Below are 19,301 nucleotides of genomic sequence, written 5' to 3'. Positions count from 1 at the left end.
GGGAGCCAGCCGTGCCCATGGAAGGGGGCTGTGGTTCTGGCCCATGCCCACCCTCCTGCTGATGCCAGGGGTGCAACGCAACCTCCCACCTCCAACCCCGCCGGCAGCCAAGGCTCCAGGCAGTGACCTTCCAGGGCATTCATTTTTCAGAGATGCAACTCGAAAAGGACTTACAGATTAAACAGGAATCTGGGATGTGTTTCAAAACAATCCGGGTTGGGGGCAGGGACAGAAGTAGGTGAGGGACAGATGAAATGAGAGTAGCTGCAGCTGCTGACGCATGAGGCTGGGAGGTGGTACCTGGGAGCACGTTGCGGCATTCTCTCTTCTCAAATATTTTTAATTTCCCATAACACAAAGTCTGGGGGGAAATGGGAGGTAGGTAACCAGATCTTCCCCTTCTACCCTGCACCCCTAGGTGTGCCAGAAATGGATTCAAACACCAACACTATCTTTCAAGAAGAAACAAGAGCCAGCTACCCAGATGGGAAACACAACGAGAGATTAATTATAGTAAGGATAACAATAATAAATAAAAATGATCGTTATCAGTAATCATTTAAAAATAAAGGCAGTGGCCACTTACCTGGGATTTGCTATATGCACACTGCTAGACAAAAGTGTTTTCAAAAGCACTGCTTCTTTCAATATAAAAACCCTATTGGGTAAAGGCCCAAACTATAAAACTTTTAGAAGAAAACACAGTCATAAATCTTCGTGACCTTGGATTAAACAACAGTTTCTTAAATGTGACCCCAAAAGTGCAAGACAGAAAAAGAAACAGATGAAGTGGACATCATGGAAACTGGAAACCTCTGTGAGTTCTGGCCCCCACCTGCCCTAGGCCTGCGCTCTGAAGAGATGCTGTGCGTGGCCCGCCTGCCAGAGGCCCAGGGGCCCGGACTGACCCCCTAAGCCAGCAGGAATGGCCACGCACAAAGCAAGTCCTGACAGGTCTTGCAGCACCTTCCCATATTTGGGGGTCCCCCACAGCACAGTGAGGGTGGCAGGGCTTCTCCCCATTTTTCTCAGGACCCTGAGACTCTGAGAGGTTTTGGTCAGAGACAAAGTCCCGGGATCCGCCCTGCCCATCCTAACAGCTTGCTCCTTCCTTCACTCAGGACCCAGGGGCTGAAATTCTGTCCACCGGGCTGCATGGCCTGAGCACCAAGCGGGTACAAGGTAACCTCCATGGCAGGGCTGGGAAGGTCCTGCTCCACACGTTGCTTAGGAAATCTCTCCTCCAGTGGGTAGGGAGGCTGGAAGGGAAGAAAAGGCTCCACACAGAGCCTGGAAACCCCTCCTCCTTGCTGGGCCTCAGCTCCCTTCTCTGTAGAGTAAGGGTTGATGGCGTGAAGGGGCTGCATGCCAGGGAGCTGGAGGCCGCCAGGCCGGGTTAACTGGGCCTTCCTCATTGTCAGCCTGGGCCTCACCTGTAAATGGAGATTGTACTTCTTCCTACCTCATAGGATTTTTATTAAAAACAGCCTGATTGAGATATCATTCGCACACTATGCAATTTACCCCAAAGCAAGGGTTTTTGGAATATTAACAGGGTTGTGTAAAAGATCAGCTCAATTTTAGAACAATTTCATCCTGTCAGAAGGAAATCCCATTCCCTTTCACTCTCAGCCCCAAGTCCCAGCCTCTGGCAACCACACGTCTACTTTCTATCTGGGTAGATCTGCCTATTCTGGACATTTCCTTTAAGCGAAGCCATGAGACACGTGGTCCTTTGTGACTGGCTCCTTTTGCTCACACCGTGTTTTAAAATGCATCCTTGTGTGCGGCAGTGCTTCGTTCGTCTTTAAGACCAAACAGTACTTCACGGCATTGGGGTAGCGTCTTTTGTTTGTCCATTCATCACTGGATGGAATTTGGGTTGTTTCCACTTTTTGGCTATTAGGAACAATGCCGCTGTGAACATACGTGTATAAATTTTTGTGTGAACATACGTTTTCACTTTTCTTGGGTGCATAAATTGAAATGAAAATACAAAAGACCCCAAGGTTTGGCTCTTCAGGCATGGATGTTTTAAATCATGATCATAACGATCCACCACAGTATACAAGTGTAGCACTTTTCTGGTTCAACATGGGCAGTCACACAAAATATTGCATTTGATTCTCAGAGCAGCGCCATGGTTTACGGAGCAAACGCCTCTGTTTTTATTCCCATTTTATAAATAAAGAAACCAAGTCTCTGAGAGGCAGTGTGACTGGCTCAAGGTCAAACACAACCAGCTGGGGGGCTTTGCCAGGATTCAAAATCAGCGGTTCCCGTGTCAAACCGCAGACCACTGCAGTGCACCTGGTCACCTACAGAAACATGGGCTCTGTGACTGAACCGCTGTGAATCCCCAGAAAGGCTAGGGAGCACCTAAAAAGCTGAGCAGTAGTGAAATCGACATATCACAGTGGCTTGTGGTGGCTCGCGCCTGTAATCTCAGCACTTTGGGAGGCTGAGGCAGGTGGATCACCTGAGGTCAGGAGTTTGAAACCAGCCTGGCCAACATAGGAAAACCCCCTACAAAAATACAAAAAGTGCCGGGCGTGGTGGTGCACGCCTGTAATCCCAGATACTCAGGAGGCTGAGGCAGGAGAGTCACTTGAACATGGGAGGTTGCAGTGAGCCAAGATCGCACCACTCCACTCCAGCCTGAGTGATAAAATGATACTCCATCTAATAACAATAATAATAACAATAATAAAAGGCTAGCCACGGTGGCTCACACCCATAATCCCACCACTTTGGGAAGCTGAGGCGGGAGTATCACAAGGTCAGGAGTTCAAAACCAGCCAGTTCGAGACCAGCCTGGCCAACATGGTGAAACCCCGTCTCTACTAGAAATACAAAAATTAGCCGGGCATGGTGGTGGGTGCCTGTAGTCCCAGCTACTCAGGAGGCTAAGGCTGGAGAATCGCTTGAACCTGGGAGGCAGAGGTTGCATGAGCCAAGATTGTGCCACTGCACTCCAGCCTGGGTGACAGAGCAAGAATCTGTCTCAGGAAACAAACAAACAAAAAAACGGCAAGCACAGGGCTGAACGCCAGCGTGGGCCTGCCTGGAGTTTGCTTCTTGGGACTCCAGCTTTCCACGGGGAATAGATCAAGCATCAGAGGGAGCACAATTCCGTCACCTCCACCATGGCCACAGCAGCGTCGGCTGGGGATGACAACAGCCTCCTGTACTGAACTCAACAGGATTCTAGAATCCCGACCACCACCTGGCTCCAGAGGGAGCTACGGGTCCGGCACCAAGGCAAATCCAGTATGCCACACCCAGAGGAAACTTCCCGGCCGACTCGAGGATCCACTGCATCAGGGCCTGTGTGTTCAGTTAACACTCGGCCACCCCATTAACATCAGTGATTCTCCCCTTGACAGAAGAATGGAAATTACCTCCTTATAGCTGTTAAAAGTACTCCTAGGGGCTTTCATGGGAATGGAAGTGATCCTGGGCTCATTTAGCACAATCTCACTCCCCTGACTCCTCCTGAGAGCACAGCCAGGCCCAGCTGAGGGCCACAAGGCCTGGCCTTTCCACCAGCTCCTCTGTACCCAGCGCCAAGTGAAACCCTGGAAGTCTCTGGTTCCTGAAGCCTTGGCATCTTGACGGGGGTCCTGCCAAGATTCCAGGGTGAGTCACAAACATGCTCACCAAGCACAGGTCACAGACCTATACACCTTGCAGGAATGGACACATTGCCCCTCAAAACAACCCTATGTAGATTCCGTTAGCAGCTCCATTTGACAATCAAAGAAACTAGGCCCAGCCAGGTGCAGTGGTTCACAACTATAATTCCAGTACTCTGTGAGGCCAAGGCAAGTGGATTGCTTGAGTCTGAGAGTTCAAGACCAGCCTGGGCAATACAGCGAGACCCTGTATCTACAAAAAAATTTAAAATTAGCCAGGTGTGCTGGTGTGCACCTACTCAGGAGGCTGAGGTGGGAGAATCATTTGAGCCGGGAAGTTTGGGGCTCCAGTGAGCCGTAATCACGTCATTGCACTCAGCCTGGGTGTTACAGTGAGACGCTGTCTCAAAATAAAATAAAAAGAAAAAAGAAAACAAAGTAGGGCTCAGAGCACCTAGTGGGTGGCCAGGGCTCTTCCTGCCAGCAGTGGCCAAGATGGGGTCCGAACCCAGGGCCTCTGGCTCCACAGCCCTCCAGTCAAAGACCCAAGGCATGGAAGGCCTGGTGAAATGAAACGCATCTCAACTCTAACTAGGGCCAGGGTTGCTCAGCCGCATTTCAGGAGAAAGGGAAGCCTTTCTCATGTTCGCTACCCTAAGGCGAGGCTGCCAGCCTGGCAGTGCAGGGAGGCCAGGCATGCTCCATCTGGGGTCAGCACGAGGTAGAGCATCCAAGAAAAAATAGTAGGTCTAGTTTGCAATTTCCTTTCCCAGACGGAAAGGCACAGAAGGTCAGAACTAGCAAAACCCAGATGGACCCTTCGTCCACCCCCCCAACTTTTCGGAAAGGGAAAAGGAAGTGGCAGTGAGGCCAGGGTCACAGGGAGCGTGGAAGAGCTGAGACTGCAGCTCCATCTCCACTGTTCCTCCCAACCCACGGTCCTCACTGGTACCTTGTTCTCTCAAAGCCACAGCTGGACCAGAGGCTCTGCATCTCTTCCCAGCCCTGAAGCAAGACGGATGTAAGCAAATGGAAGACACACACCCCTTAGGACAGTAAATACGTGACATAACTGAAGGCCACAGTCCACAGGACCTCTGTGAGGAGGGTCCACGTGGCACAGGGGGAAAAGCGTGTCAGGGCCAGCACTGCACTTATGTACAGGAGGGCTCCCAGGGCAGCTGCTGAATGAAGGAGTGGCCCCTGCAGGGGGAAGACTAGCAGATACAACAGTGTCAAGAGCAGTTGTACTTTTGAAGGCAGAAAGTGTGGTTCTGCAGAAAGCAAAGCCTCTCCCTGGGAGGTCAGGTCACATGCGGATGGGGGCGGGGACAGGGGCAGGTAGGCTAAGCAATGCTTTCTGGGAAGGACAAGTAATGAACTCTCTTGGCAGACCACTGCAACCGTGAAACTAACCCCTGCTGATTAACTTGTCATCAACCAAGGCCAGCCGAACATCCCCCAGGCAAAGCCTTGCTGGCACCTCCCAGAACACCTGCCTGTTGATTACAGCTTACAGAAAACCACACGCCACAGACAGTCCTGGGAAATCCACACTAGGCCTGGGTGCAACAGAATGTGCCAGGCGGCCAGGCTGGCATAGGGTCGGAGTTGGAGATGCATGCAGGTAAACCTTGGAGGTGGGCTCCCAAGAGCCAAAAGAAGATTGCAGCAGCATCCACTGTGCGCTGGGACAGGACCATCAAGCCTAGTTACCCAAGGTGCCATTCACAAAGCCTACCACCGGATTGTGCAGTGTGCAACCTATGTAACAGTCCCTGACAGTCAGCCAAGGCTTCTGTCTGCCCGTCACTGTCAGATAATCTTTTTCACAGTCCAGCTGCACCTGGCTAACTTAACCCCAACGCATGGGTCCTAGGGCACTGTGCAAGTTGAAACAAATGCAGAGTCAAGAAACTTGGGTTACAAGTCCGAGAACTGCCATTCACTTTATGTGTGTTTCTGAAAGTCACTTAAGTTATCTGTATCTCAGTTTCCCATCCGTAAGATGCGTGGGCTAGAATAACTCATTTATAACATCCTTTCTGCCTCTTCAGTTCTAGATTATTTGATTCTGTGATGTGAGGAACAAACCAAAAACAGAGCTGTTAGGTCCCCGAATGGAGCCAGATGCCCCCCAGGCCCGGAGACATTCAAACACAGGAGCCAGGGAATGCTGTCCTCAGAGCACGGTCACTGCACGGTCACTGCACGCACCCCAGTCGCCTGCAAGCCAGCGAGATCCATGCCCACCACAGGCGAGGGAGGGAGGCTAGCAGGAGGCACACCCTGATGGGCTATGGACAGCTGCGCGTTGGCGACAGGCACTGACCACCAGACCGGGCCGAGCTGTCCTCTGCGGCTGCGGCTCCCTGCGGTCTCTGTTTCTCCTGGACTCAGTCCTAGCGTGTGAGGGCATTTCCTTACTCCTTCTTTCCTAACTTTTCTAAAACGTCCCCTTGGGAGAGTTGAGCTCTCCCATCAGCAGACACTTGGGTCTTAAGCAACCCTCATTTGTATTCCAGAGAAATCTCCCACGTCTGAGCACTCAGCCTGAGGCCTCCCAGACAGTACAAGAGCAGAAAGAGTGGCAGCCTCTGAGAAGCACATGTGTGAGAAAGAGTGTGTGTGAGCTTGTGAGTGCGTGCGTGTGTGTGTGTGTGTGCGCGCACACGTGTGTGGTGATGGACGTCACCTATTCACAATCAAGCAATCGCATTCTCCCCACCCTCCCAGAGGCTACTAAGTGGCGGCCATGTGGCTGAGCAAAGGAGAGGCGTGGGACTGACCAGCAAAAAAGGAGCAGGGAAGTGTGGGTGTGGGGGGCACAGGGTTGGGGGCTGGGGAGGAGCCTGCTGAGGCTGGTGATATAAACCACAAAGGGCCACAGGCATGGGCCGGGGGAGAAAGGGCACTCCAAGCAGAGAGGACAGCAAAAGCAGAGGTCTGGGGCGGGGGAGCCCAGCACATTTGCAGGCCTGCTGAGGGGCTGGCAGGGCTGGGGCGGACGGCAGTCTCAACATGAAAGGTGAGGACAAGGTAGAGAGCAGGAGACGGGTCAGCTGAGGAAACTGACCAGCTGGTCAGTTTGGACCTGACCCTAAAGCAACAGGGTCCTGAGCCGGAAAGTGACAAGGACAGCGATGGGTTATGGAGTGACCAGTCCAGCAGCCTGAAAGGCCACAGGATGGAGCTGGGGATGGATGCGGTCTTGGTGGTGTGTCAGATGTGGTGCTGGCCTTAGGGGTATGTGTGCTGGACCTTGCTGTTCAGGAAGAACTGATGGGCTGCCTTCATCTTTTATACAGTGATCTCTGTGATTTGGTAGAGCTGGCAAAAGGAAAACTCTGATGCAATCTGCTTCTAGGCCTATTAGCTCCTGCGAGCCAATATTTAAACCCCTGAGCTCAGGCTGGGGTGGTCAGACATGGAGTGCAGAAGAGGAAAGTGAAGCGTGAGAACACAGCACCAGACAGGGGCAAGATGGCCCAGACTCAGGGTCTGGCCAAGCCAAGTGAGGCAGCATGACACCATCCTTCCCAAGGCCTGGAGCTCCCCGCGGCAAAACCAACAGGCAAGAGGAGGAGACTGCCAGGATCCTGGCACCCTCCAACACTCTGTGACTCCATGCCAAGGTAAACTAAACTGATTAGAGACGCTTCCTAAGGTGGTGGAAAAGGGACCAGTCCTTAGTTGGTGGCAGTGTAACGGGCACTGCTTCTGCAGAGAGAAACTGGACAACAGCCAAAACTCAGAATGCACAAACTCAGCATCCCGATTCCTAGGTGTTTATCCTACAGAATTTCTCACCTGTGTACCCAAAAATACATGTACTAGGCTATTCACTACACCATGCTTCTAAAACATGATCAGAAATGCCCTAGGTGTACACCAGTAGAGAGCTGGCTTGGTAAAGGAGAGGAAGGCCATTTAACAAGCAGCCGTTAGAATGAGGCTGCCTGCAAAAGACTAAGATGAGATCACTTCCAGGGCATACCGTACAGCCCCATTGTACAGGGGCTGTGTAGCGAGGAAGACTGTCTGTGTTCAGTCCCACAGAACCCCCTGGAAAGGCTCCAGGCCACTGGAACCGATGGCTGCCCCCCAAGAGGGGAAGTAGCTGGCTGGGCAGCAGAGGGACTCTGTTCACAAACTTATTCCAAATGCACGTGCCAGCTCGTTCAAGACTGCTGAGAGCCCAGCAGTGGTGCACAGGGCAAGCCACACTTAGGATCCATCAGACTCACAGTCCATGTGCAAGCTGGTCAAACGCAGTGTCCCAAGCCCAACAAGGGGTAGGGGAAATGCTAGAGCCCTGGGAAGGGCTGGGGAAGCCTCCCTGGAGCAGACACCAACAACAACCCATCCCCTCCCTGATGAACAGAATGAATATAGAATAAGAGATTCAAAGCAACCAGGCTCCAGCCTCCAGGGTCAATGAACTGTACATGATTCTCCATTCCAGACTGGGGGAAGACATTAAAAGGCACTGTGTGGGGTGGAGCAGGGCAGGGGCCTGAGCACCTAGACAAACAGGGCACCCTGAATGTGCTTCTGCATGCAGACCCCACTGTGTCTCCTGTGGCTTGCAGGTCACAGGCACTCCCATCCTGAAGGTGGGTGCCACCCACAATGGTCACTTCAGGTCATCCTCCCACTGAGACTACTGAGGCGTTACAGTGTCATGCACCTCACTTAGCCGCCTGGCACGTGGTGTGAGCCATGGCTGGGAGAAACCGCAGGCTCTCTGGGGGAGAAACCGTTGTTCAAGAGCCAGCAGAAAGACCCATGCAAAACAATGGTTTTCAGGCCAAAACATAACCCTGACCGCTACAGAGGAGAGGGCTGGAAGGAAACAGAACACTATCATTTGGAGACAGCAAACGCCCCCTTTTTCCAGGCCTGCCACTGAACACAATACCTCCCCTCTCTCCCCAGATTTCACACTAAACTTTTATGAGCTTTCTCCACCTTCTGTCAGCGGGAGGCAGGCAAGGTGCCCAGCCAGAGCTATTTCCCTGACAAATGTCACATGCTCTCTGTCACAGCAACATCGCACTAGTCAGGTCCTCTAGGCGACCAGGGAAGGGAAGGATCCCACAGGATGAAGGGACAGCTGGGATTTCCACACAGATGGAGCTGGAAGGGGTCGGTCACCTGGCCCACTGTCACAGCTACCAGCTGAACGAGAAGAGGACAAGAAAGGGGCTGCCTGCCCAAGGTCACACGGAGCTGGGTTCCACCAACCTCAGCAGCAGCCCAACACCCCCGAAGCACCTGTCTGAACCCCTACACGCATTCCCACGCACCTGCTCAGGTGGGCCTGTGCAGCGGCTCCTCCCCTGTGTACAATAACACACAGAAGAGCAGCTTCCCTACATTAAGGCCAAAGGTGACATGCCTGCTGGAGCCCCACCCACCTCAACCTGGCCCACAGTCGCCCGGCTGAGTCTGACTTTCAGTTCCCAGAACAAGCCAATGCCTCCTGGCAGCCCATGGACTCCCATGCCTTGTCCATGTGATGCATTGCTGGGTTTGCAAACATGACTCACAGCCAGCAGGGCTTACAAACTAGTGTCTGCAGGGAGAGAACAGTCATCTAGAATCAGGCACAGTTTGTGGCGGTGCTGCTGACCTAGGCCAACTGGGTCACTGAGGCCAGAGGACCCCTGGGCTCCTCACCTCTGCATCCAATCACCCCAGTCTTCTAGTTTCTGGTGCAGGCTCTAGGTGCACAAGAAGAGAGACAGCTCCTGCTGCCAGGGGTGACCTGGCTATGACATCTACCCTGTGGATGACACTGGCCTCTGTTCCACATGTCAGCCATCCTCTTCAGTAGCTGTGGGCATGCTCAGAAGTGGGAGTCGTCCTGCTGCCCCGGGAGCTCCTCCTTGGCCTCTGACTACTGCAATGGGCGGGGCTCCTTCCTCCTCAGAGAGCTTGGGGACTAGAAAATGTCACATTGTCTGTGGCTCAACTTGGAGCTATCAAAGAGGGGAGCCGGCATGATATTTCGAGTCCTCAAAGAGCTACCCAGCGCTCCCAGGAGGCCACCAGGCCCAGGCTCAGCCTGGCTCCTGCCAGCTCCCAGTCCACTGCAGACAGCCCTAGCCACCGTGCTCTGGCTGTGCCTGGCTACTGTGGGTCCCTGCAGCTCCATCCTGTCTCACTGAAGGACCTGGCCAGGTGCTGCCCCCTTGCCTGCTCCCCTCCTGACTCTCCTGCCCTTTAGGCCTCAGTTCAATGTCAACTCCTCAGAGGATCAGTAACAAGGACCTCTCTGTTCTCCCAGGCCTCGGTGTGTTTTTTCCTAGTACTCGCCATCACTGGGACTGTGTTACCTTGTCCTCTATTTACCTAGGTTTTGTTGTCATGATCCAATGCACTCACGCTCAGATACAGCTCCAGCAGGGCAGGGGCTGTGTCCACCAGGTCTTATTGATTGTTGCATCTGTAATGTCTTTTAGGAACTGTGGCAGACAGTAAGTTCTCAACTAAGACTTGCTGAATGAATATCATCGTTATTGATAAATGATCTCACAGATCAGTGGAGAGACAAATGGGTAAGGGCCAGGGCCAGATCAAGGGCTGGCTGCCAGGAGGTGTGGGAGGCCTGGGGCAGGGACCTACAGGGAGGGGCTCAGAGGATATCCTCATGCCTCACTCTGTCCATCCCAGAAGGCCGAGGTCAGCAGAGGCCCAGCGCATGGTTTACCCGGCTGGTTGTACTCTTGGCTGGTGAGGTGGCAATGGGATTTATTACATGAAAACAAAGGCAGCCACAGTGGGCTTTATCCCAGGCACACAGCCTGTACAGGCAGCACAGAAACGATGAGAAGTCATGCCACCCACACAAACCAGGAGGAAGCAGAAAACAGGGTGCCCTTTGTGCCGCAGGTATTCATATTACTGAAGAAAAGAAGCCACAAGATGCTAGTCCTCTTGGTGTGCGATTCTAAACACTAAAACCCAGAAACTGTACCCAACAGGGCCTCAGGGTCCACACAAAAACCAGGAACGACTTGACTGGCCTGCCTGAGCTCTCAGAGCTGCTGGACCCATCTCTTACAAAACGCGGTGCCACTTACCCAGGGATGGCGTGGGCTCCCTCCACCAGGGAACATCTGGAGAGATTTTTGGTGGGGAGGGCTGCTTGCATCTGGTAATGAGCAGCCAGGAAGGCCACTAAGCACGCTGTATTGCCCGGGATAGCCCCTAGCAGCACAAAATTATCCAGCCCAAGTTGTCAATCATGTTGAGGTTAAGAAATCCAGAAACAGTGTGCATAAAAGTTCCCTCTAAAACTTTGGGGAAAATGTATTATTGATAAACATTAATATTTCTAAAACTCAACAAGCCCCCAGACCCTGAGCTGAAAAACCCTGACTGTCCACACACAAGCAGAGGGGCGGCAGCCCATACGCTAGCTCAGAGCTCAGGCTTTGGGGTGCCTCTCCTGCCCCTGTCCCAACTGAGCTACACAAAGTCTAGCTCTGCTCCTGGTTGTAAGAGGGCCACATGTCTTCCTGGGGACCAGGCTTGCTTTTCACAAGGGGAAGCAACTGCAACAGGCTAACGGCACAGAATGGTCCCACCCTCCCCAAAGCAGAAAGGGCGATTCCTGGCCTGGTGTTGGTGCACAATGGACAGATTGTGTGGCTAGACATCACGGGAGGAGTTGCCTATGACCCAGGGCAGCAGTTATCGAGAGGGTGACCTCACCGCCACCCCAGAACAGAACATGATCTGTTTCTCTGGGACCAGGGCCACCAGATGTGTCCAACTCTGCCTCCCGTGGCATTTGCTGGCCAGCAGTCTCATTGTCACACGACACCAGCTGTGTCAGAGGCAATCCCAGACGATGACCTCCTGCCAAGGTGGCCCTGAAATCACCAACCCTCACACCACCCACAGAGCCATCAGCTGTCACCAAAGCCCCTCCAAGCTATGATCCTGGCCTTGCAGCTTTCTAACTGACCCTGGGCAAGTGACTTAACTTTCCTGGGCCGCAGTTGTCTCCTGCTGAAAAATGGGGAAATAATTCCATTATCTCAGGGACTGAGATGAGGATCAAACACATAAGAGATAAGAACGGCCCATGGCAGAATGGGCCATGTGGTACCTGCTTGGCAAATAGGGAGCCCTCCCACGGCTCCCTGGTGACAACACAAACCCCTTCCAGGGGCACACGGTTCTTACTCTGACCCCACCGGTCAGCAGGCACAAAGGCAAAGCCGACACAAACCCACTTAGATTCTACAGTGTTATTTATCCTCTGATAGGCTTAGATGTTATCTTCCAAGTCGGATTCGAAGACCTAGAACAACAAAAACCTTTGTTTCCTCTACTTCCTCTCCATCCCTGTGCTGGCAACTGCTCAATAAACATCAGGGGCCGACAGGGTCTGATTCAATGTAGCTGTGAAATCATATTTGGGGTAAATGTGAGCCGAGGCCTTGGGTAGTCCTTTAGAGGCAGACGCAACAGCTTTGAAGGTCTTCTGTGCCATCCTGCACCTTCCCTATGCAGTAGGCAAGGGGATCCAGGCCCAGGTGGGCCAGCAGGTGAAGGGTGGGCCCAGGAACAGCACTCGAGTCCCTCTGACTCCCACCTGGCCCTGCCTTTTAGGCATTTCTGCTGCCCTAGCACAGAATGCATCTCCCGTCTGGGGACACTTTCATAATCACTGCCTCACTGACTCCAATTCGGACTGAGAGCTCTCAAGTCAGCAGCGGCCACAGATAAGGCTGACAGAGTAGTCCTACTGTCACTGTAATAATAATATTGACATAAGCCACGGTGACTGACGGTTCACTAGGCGCCAGGCCTATACTGAGTGGCTTGCACGTGTCATCACACCCCAGGCACTCACAGTAAGCGTGGTCGACCATTACACACAAGTGCAGCACTCACACCATGCCAGCACGACGGGCATCGCAGGTATTAATTAGTTTAATGCTAACAATAACCCTAACAAGGTATTTTAGTTGTTTTTAGGAAGGAAAGGGAACTATGCAGTATTCAGTTCCCTTGCCTGTAGGGAGGTCCAGTGAGATGGATGAGTCCGTGTCACCACAAGGTAGACACTGAGAGCCAGCATAAGCCTCACTGCCTTCTCACCCCCTGCTGCGATGGCTGTTAGTTCAGACTGCAAAGCTGTCCCTAACCCTCCGTGACCATGTGGCGCAAGCCAAGCTCAGCCTGTGCTGGGTGAGGGGAGCCGTCTATCCCTGCAGTGAAACCTGGCCTCACCTGGCGGACTAGCAGGGAGGACCTCAAACGTCACCCCTCCCACCAACTCCCAGTCCCACTTGCTTCCTGTCCCCTCAGGAGGGTGGTGGGATCGGGGAGGCACTATTAAAGGCTAAACATGGTTTCCTTCCAGGGAAAACACAGAAAGAACCAGTGTGGCCAAGTGTGCATTCTCCTCCTGCATCCTTCGGGGCAGGAGCTTCCTTCCCAGATCCACTTAGATCATTACACACTGAGAGGAGCCAGGAGGTGAGTGCAATTTTGTCCTGTGTAGGCTGGACAAGGCTCAAGCTGCTCAGAGGCCGGCCTGTCACGGCGGCAGAGAGAGGGGACGCTCAGGACCACATGCAGGGGCACCTGGGGCTGAGATGGGCACAACACTGAGCCTGGGGCCATGAGCTCCTTCTTCATCTTGGAAGCACCCGGGTTCCAAGGAGTAAACAGTGTCCTCACCTGCTCACAGTTCATCTTGCACTGGCAATCTCCCCTTCGAAGCAGGGCCTCTCTCTTGCCAATTATATCCGATCGTATCACCACCATCCCTGCCCCACTCTCCCTGCAGGATAGATTCCAAGCTGCACAGCCTGGCATGAAAGAGCTTTGGAGCTCTGGCCTTGCTGCTCCCTCTCCAACCTCGCTGACACCTGGAGACATCGCCACACATGCCCAGGAGGCAGTGCCATCTGCCTCATGAACCCTCCTGGCCTCCTCCCTCCCTGCTCCCAGCAGCCCAGCAGAGCCATGTCCTCCCTCCGCAAGCCCATCAGGGCACTCCATGAAAGGCCATCCCAGCATATGACCAGCACAGGGCATGCGCCTCCACCTAAACACTTAGGCACTGCAGGCAGCAGTGGGAACACCAGCTGCTGGGAGCAGACACAATCCCCGCCCCAGTGAAGGGACAGACAATAGCCACTGATAAAGAATTACAAACTTCCGAAGGGCATGAAGAAACAGTGCTAAGCTGGCAGGGCCTGGGACAAGAGATGTGTCATCAGTCAGCTCACGAGGGAGGATGTTTCTTGGGAAGGGGCACTGAGCTGATGGAACAGCTTGTGGAAAGACGCCAAGGTGGACACGCATCAGAGCCTGAGCAGTTGCTGAGGGGGCCAGGGAAGGAGTGGGTGGGGCAGATCACTGAGGCCCCATGGGTCAAGCTGGCAATCATGGCCTTCAGTGTCACAGCAATAAGAAAGCATGGGATGTTTTAAGCCAAGCCATGCTATGATCAGACCCGTGTTTTTCCTAACTCATCACTTTAGGTGCACTGAGGTCAGTTCTGGGTCTGCCCGCCGGCCTCCCCTCCTGGCCAGGAGCTCGTGGGCGACCGCAGAGGACCCTCTCCTTGCAGTCTGTGTGCAGACCGGGAGTTCAGGAAACATCCGGGGGACAATTACCGTCCTTCTGATAAAGACAGGGAAGAGGCAGCAGTTGAGACTGAAACCTCCTTGTCAGTTCTAAGCTTATTCAGGCAGAACCCCAGGAAAGTCCCCCGAGGCAGCCCCGCATGACCCATGGATCACAATCACTGCAGCCCTTCAGAGGCAATTCTGGGGCTAGAAGCGGCAGCAGAAAAGGAGGGCGGGCCCCTTTCCTCCCACCCTGCGTCCACACCTGGCAGATGGCTCCGGGCGCCACGGCGAGGAGAAGGCGTGTGTTGCTCCCCTGGGGAAGCCACTCACCAGGCCAGGAGGCCCCTAGTGTCCCCAGACCCAGGGCAGGGACCCTCTTGGCACGCCAGCCCCACTTGCCCATGTGGCCAGGCCCTGGGGGCCCCTGCCTGGGTCTGTCCACTGAGAACCAAACCTCAGGCAGAGCCTCAGAGGCACCAGGCTGCTGGCTCCACGTGAACCTTGGAACAGAAAAACAACTGAATCATCCCAACCGAGTCTCCGAGCCAAGCCATTTAGAAGCCAATCAAAAACACACAAAAAACAAACAAACAAAAACAAAAAAAATCCAAAACCCTGGGGCAGTGGTGAAGGTTCTGTGACCAGCAGCTTTAATGTTCTGCAGTAAGCCTCTGGCCCATACCTTCCACCTGCCCACCAGGGCAGCCAGAAGCAGGCACGGCCTCCTGACTCTGGGAATTTTTCCCTCCCTGGGGACCAGAGCTTTCACAGAGGCAGCCTGGTGCAGTGCTCCGGGGCCCTGAGGAGCATCTCAGAAATGTCTTTGTCTCCACCCACACAGCCCCAAACCACTTCCTCCTTCCTCCCTGGACCTGAATATGGCCTGTGGAGAAGGCCCTTCCAGCTGAGCCCCTGCTGGGGCAAAGCATCTTGCCTCTGTTTTCCTGCTCACAACAAAATGGGAGGACCCCAGCTCTGCGTGCTGCTTCCCCTGCCTCTGCCTATAGCATCCCTATCCCTCCCAGTCCTCAAACCACACTCGTGCCTCCTTGTTAATGCCTGGAAAATAAAATTTAAAACAAAAATCTGAAAACAAATGGCACGACTGAGGTCAAGTGTCCGCCTCCCTGGGTCTACATGGTCTGGCTCTGAACTTGCATCTTATGGCAGAGGGAGGGGGACGGTCAACGCTGACAGCCCAGTGACCAGTGGTAGGAGGAAGCCTCTTCCCCGGCCCCCATCCCAGTGCCTCTCGGTCCTTCTCTGTGCCAGCCCCGCCTGCCTCCTCTCTCCTGGGGCCTCTGGAAAGTGCAGCCCCGCACCCTTTTCCCCAAAGGATTGTTCTCTTCACAAAGGAGGAAACTTCCCACTTTATCAGATATCCGGCTTCTTACTGAAGCATAGACGGCGATGAAAATTTATCCCAGAAATACTGGCGCTGGGAGGTTATAGTGAGGTCACGGCAACCATCCCCCAAGACCCAGCCAAGACCCTACCTGAGAAACACACCTGTGGCTGCCTGACAGCCTCAAGCCACAAGTCTCCATGCTGCCCTCCACACATTCTCCCTGTTAATATTCTTTTCTGCCCAGAAAAGGAACACAGTGGGCACTCTCATTCGCTGTTTGGACATCACCTGCCTGGGCTGTGGGCTGTGTGTGTATCTGGGGAGCAGGCAAGAGGGATAAGAGCCTGGAGCAGATGTTCCATAACTCCGGGCCCAGGCGAGCCGGGAGCTGTGGCCTTCTCTCTAGGGAGAGCAGCCGTGTGGGCGTGATGAAGTGACACTCAGCTACAACGGGAACTTCACACCCACAGGCGCTTACTCCTCCCAGCAACCTGCCCACCCAAGGAGGAAGGAACTGAGGCTGGGGGGAGGCGAGCGGCTCCTAAGTTTTGGAGCAAGGATCTGCCTTGAAGACAGTCTGACTCCCAAGTCCTCCACCTCATCCATCTCTGGAGAAGCCACACAGCACGTGAGGAGAGCAAGCTAGCGCAGGCTCTAATCCTACCTGGACCACTTTCTAGTTGCCCTGCACCTGCTTCCTCATCCACAGGACAGGAATCATCGAACCTTACAGCTCACGGGAGCAAGTGGGTCAACCGCCGTGCAGCGCTTCCCAGCAGGGCCTGGTATGCAATAACTGCTCTGCAGTGCTTTCTGAGGTAACGGTAATCAGGCATCTGGAAGGCCACTGTCCCCCAGATGGACTCAGCAAGAGATGCGCTATCCCTGCACCAAAGGGCTGTGCGGCAGCCCAGGCATGGCTGTGCTCCTCCAGAAAATGTCCCCCGAGGGCACCATAGGAACATGAACTGGGGACTCGGGGGCCTTCCGAAGGAGACCGGGGTGAGGCAGGTGCAAATGGCTCAGGGGAAAGTCACTGTGTGACATGGATTGGCTGGGACCACACCCCAGGACAGTTGTGTAGGCTGGGGCCAGAGAGGAACAGAGCAGCAAGCCCCCAGGATGAGCAGTGGCTCACCTGAGAAAGTCAGGACTGACCCCCGGCTCTGCCGGCTCCCTGTGGATAAGCTGCACATGTTCCCACGCCTCCGCTTCCTGCTTATCAACAAGGCTGGTGAGTCTGCACCAAGGCTGTGGGGATCAAATGCAGCACGTGGGTGAGTGTTGATCAGCCCAGCCCTGGCATGGGACAGGGGCTCAGGAAGCAGTGCATCACCAGGGCACACTTCTCCTCTGTCTTGTTCCCATTGAGCCCCAGCACACTCCTCCCAACATGGTCTGAGCTTTTCTTATTCCTAGCACCCATTTTAAAAATAAGGAAACTGAGGCTCCATGAGGTCACAGAGGAGCCCAACCATGTTTTTCCCACAGTCTCCAGTCCGATGAAGGAGACAGTGTCCAGCAAGTGGAATGGACGTGGGGCCACTGGCGGGGCAGATGCCCTGGAGGGCATAACGTGTGACATGCCCTGCCCCCGAGCAGGGGAGGCCGGGAGCAGACTGCACCTGCCTCTGGGGCCACTTCCTGGTGGGAAGCAGGGATGTGCAGCAGGGAGTTGGCCAAGGAACAGGGTGAGAGCCCCAGGGAAGCAAGAGGGGCCAAGGTGGCCAACCCCAAACACACGGGGAGAAAATAGTGTTAGCAGGACGGCGACAGCGGATACCAGGAGGCGGGCGAGATGCCCTTTGTCCTGATGAAGAAAAGTAGGGCACCAAATCTGCACCTATCACACGCTGGAAACCCCAGCTCAGGCATCCCCATCCCACCAGGCTGGCCCGAAAACAGCTACCATCTTGCCTGCATTTTCACTGACAATACAACTTTGTTTTTCATGACCTCTGAGCCGCTTTCCAGAGGACAGAATCATGTTCTTGTCCACGACAGAAAGAACACAGAACAAGTCAGTAGCCAGCATGAGAACCCCAAGGCGGCGGGCTGGTCACTGTGTCGTCAGGACCTGGGAGGCTGCTGGGGAAGTGGGGTGGGGACAGGGAAGTGACCAAGGGACTCAGCAAGATACCTCTGGCTGTGCTCAAAGGTGAGTACCCAGGTCAAAGTAACGGGCAGAGGCAGGGTTCTCCACCAAGGCAGGACTCAGTTCAAAGGCCCTTGGGGGTCCCCTTTATCAAGTGTAGTAAAAGGGTTCCATCCCTTGTGCTCACCCGAGCTGGGGGAAAGGGTTGTGCGTGCCTGTGCTGAGGGCGTGGAGGCCACACTAGAACTCGGTGCCTCATCAGTAAACCGTGTCTACATAGCCAGGGGGTGGAGACGGCCCAACCATGACCTGGTTCAGCCCCCATGCTACACCCGAGGACACCGAGGCCGCACAAAGCACCTGCCCGCAAGCCCATGTCTCGCCAGTGGCAGAGCCATTTCTCCAGACTATACCTCCAGAGAGCCGCTACTGCCCTAAACACGCACATGGCCATTCCAGGGCCTTCCCTCCTCCTCCTGAAAATGCCACAGCCAAGGGCTGCATGGTCCTCACTCACCTGGAACCTGTGCACCAACTCCAGGGACTGGCTATCATTCTGGTCAGCTTCAAGGATGACGTCGGTCAGCTTGTGGATGATGACGTCCAGGGGACCCTGCTCCTCGATCGGCCGGCTAAGGTTCAGCTGGGAGGCAGGGAACACAGACAAAAGCAACAACTTCAGCACCTGAGTCCACTGCCCCCATCCTCCTGTCCAGCCCGGGGCACATCACCAGAGGACCCTCAAGCCTCCCTGTAGCACTCTGGAGACGGGGCAGGAGGGCTGACATGGAAAATACAGACAGGACAAGCAGGGCAAACCCTCCAAGACCCCACAACTCTTCTCTCCTGCTAACTCCTCAAGGGCACGGCCCACGTTTGTACTTCTGTTCCCCAAGCCCCATGCTACCCAGGACGCAGAAGACACATAAGAGGAATCAAGGCGACGGTGTTAACAGGCCAGGCAAGTGATGCTGAGAAATGGCTTTACAGAGAAAGGCTTTTCTGAACACGTTCCATCTGCCCAACCACCTAGGGAAACTAGGGCTCCAAGGGGTTAAGTAAATGACTAACGTCATACAGCCTGATCAGAACTTAGATCTAAGCGGATACTGCTTCTGCTAACCTATAAAAAGTCTTGGCAAAGCTGTGGTCCTCAGGAATCTAGAAGTTGCTGCTTCGAGCGACCAGCCGCTTGCACTTCACACTGAAATCTGGGCTCATCGGGAGAAGCGAAGGCGTGCAGGGCTGCCTGCAATCTGTTCCACGCTGCTCCCCTGCTTTGCCGGGGAAGGTGTTTATTTTTGCAAGTGCCTGAGGTTGGGATGATCAGTCCCCAAGGCCTCTGGCCAACAGTCAGCGTCACCTGACCCCAAGACAGGAACACTTGCCAAAAGCCGGGGCAGCCTGACACCCGCTGCCTGACCCGCCACATGCCTCCCTCCCAGCCCACAGCCACCACCACCTGCAAGGCCAGTGCCTCGGAGGCAGCGGCGCCAGCCCAGCACCTGGCTGACCCCCAATTTGGCCTCAGCAGAGGCCAGAGAAGGTCACAAGCCCCACCCCTGCTCTCATCCCCACCCCCAAGTGGGTTTCCCTCCAGGATTCAAGGCTGACTGTTT

At 54.4% G+C, this 19,301-nt stretch overlaps 1 protein-coding gene across 4 annotated transcripts in view; it reads right to left on the bottom strand.

Annotated features, from left to right (window-relative positions):
* ITPK1 (inositol-tetrakisphosphate 1-kinase) overlaps positions 1 to 19,301 on the bottom strand; it is a 186,789-nt gene that overhangs the window by 58,287 nt on the left and 109,201 nt on the right. For all 4 annotated transcript variants that reach the window (XM_023205518.3, XM_023205514.3, XM_023205515.3 and 1 more), the window contains one exon: positions 18,200 to 18,325. In XM_023205518.3, the coding sequence (XP_023061286.1) occupies positions 18,200 to 18,325 (126 nt within the window). The remainder of the gene's footprint in view (positions 1 to 18,199; positions 18,326 to 19,301) is intronic.

Source organism: Piliocolobus tephrosceles, chromosome 6 (assembly GCF_002776525.5).
Source record: "Piliocolobus tephrosceles isolate RC106 chromosome 6, ASM277652v3, whole genome shotgun sequence".
Taxonomy (NCBI): Eukaryota; Metazoa; Chordata; class Mammalia; order Primates; family Cercopithecidae; genus Piliocolobus; species Piliocolobus tephrosceles.
This window is presented reverse-complemented; position numbering and strand designations above follow the sequence as displayed.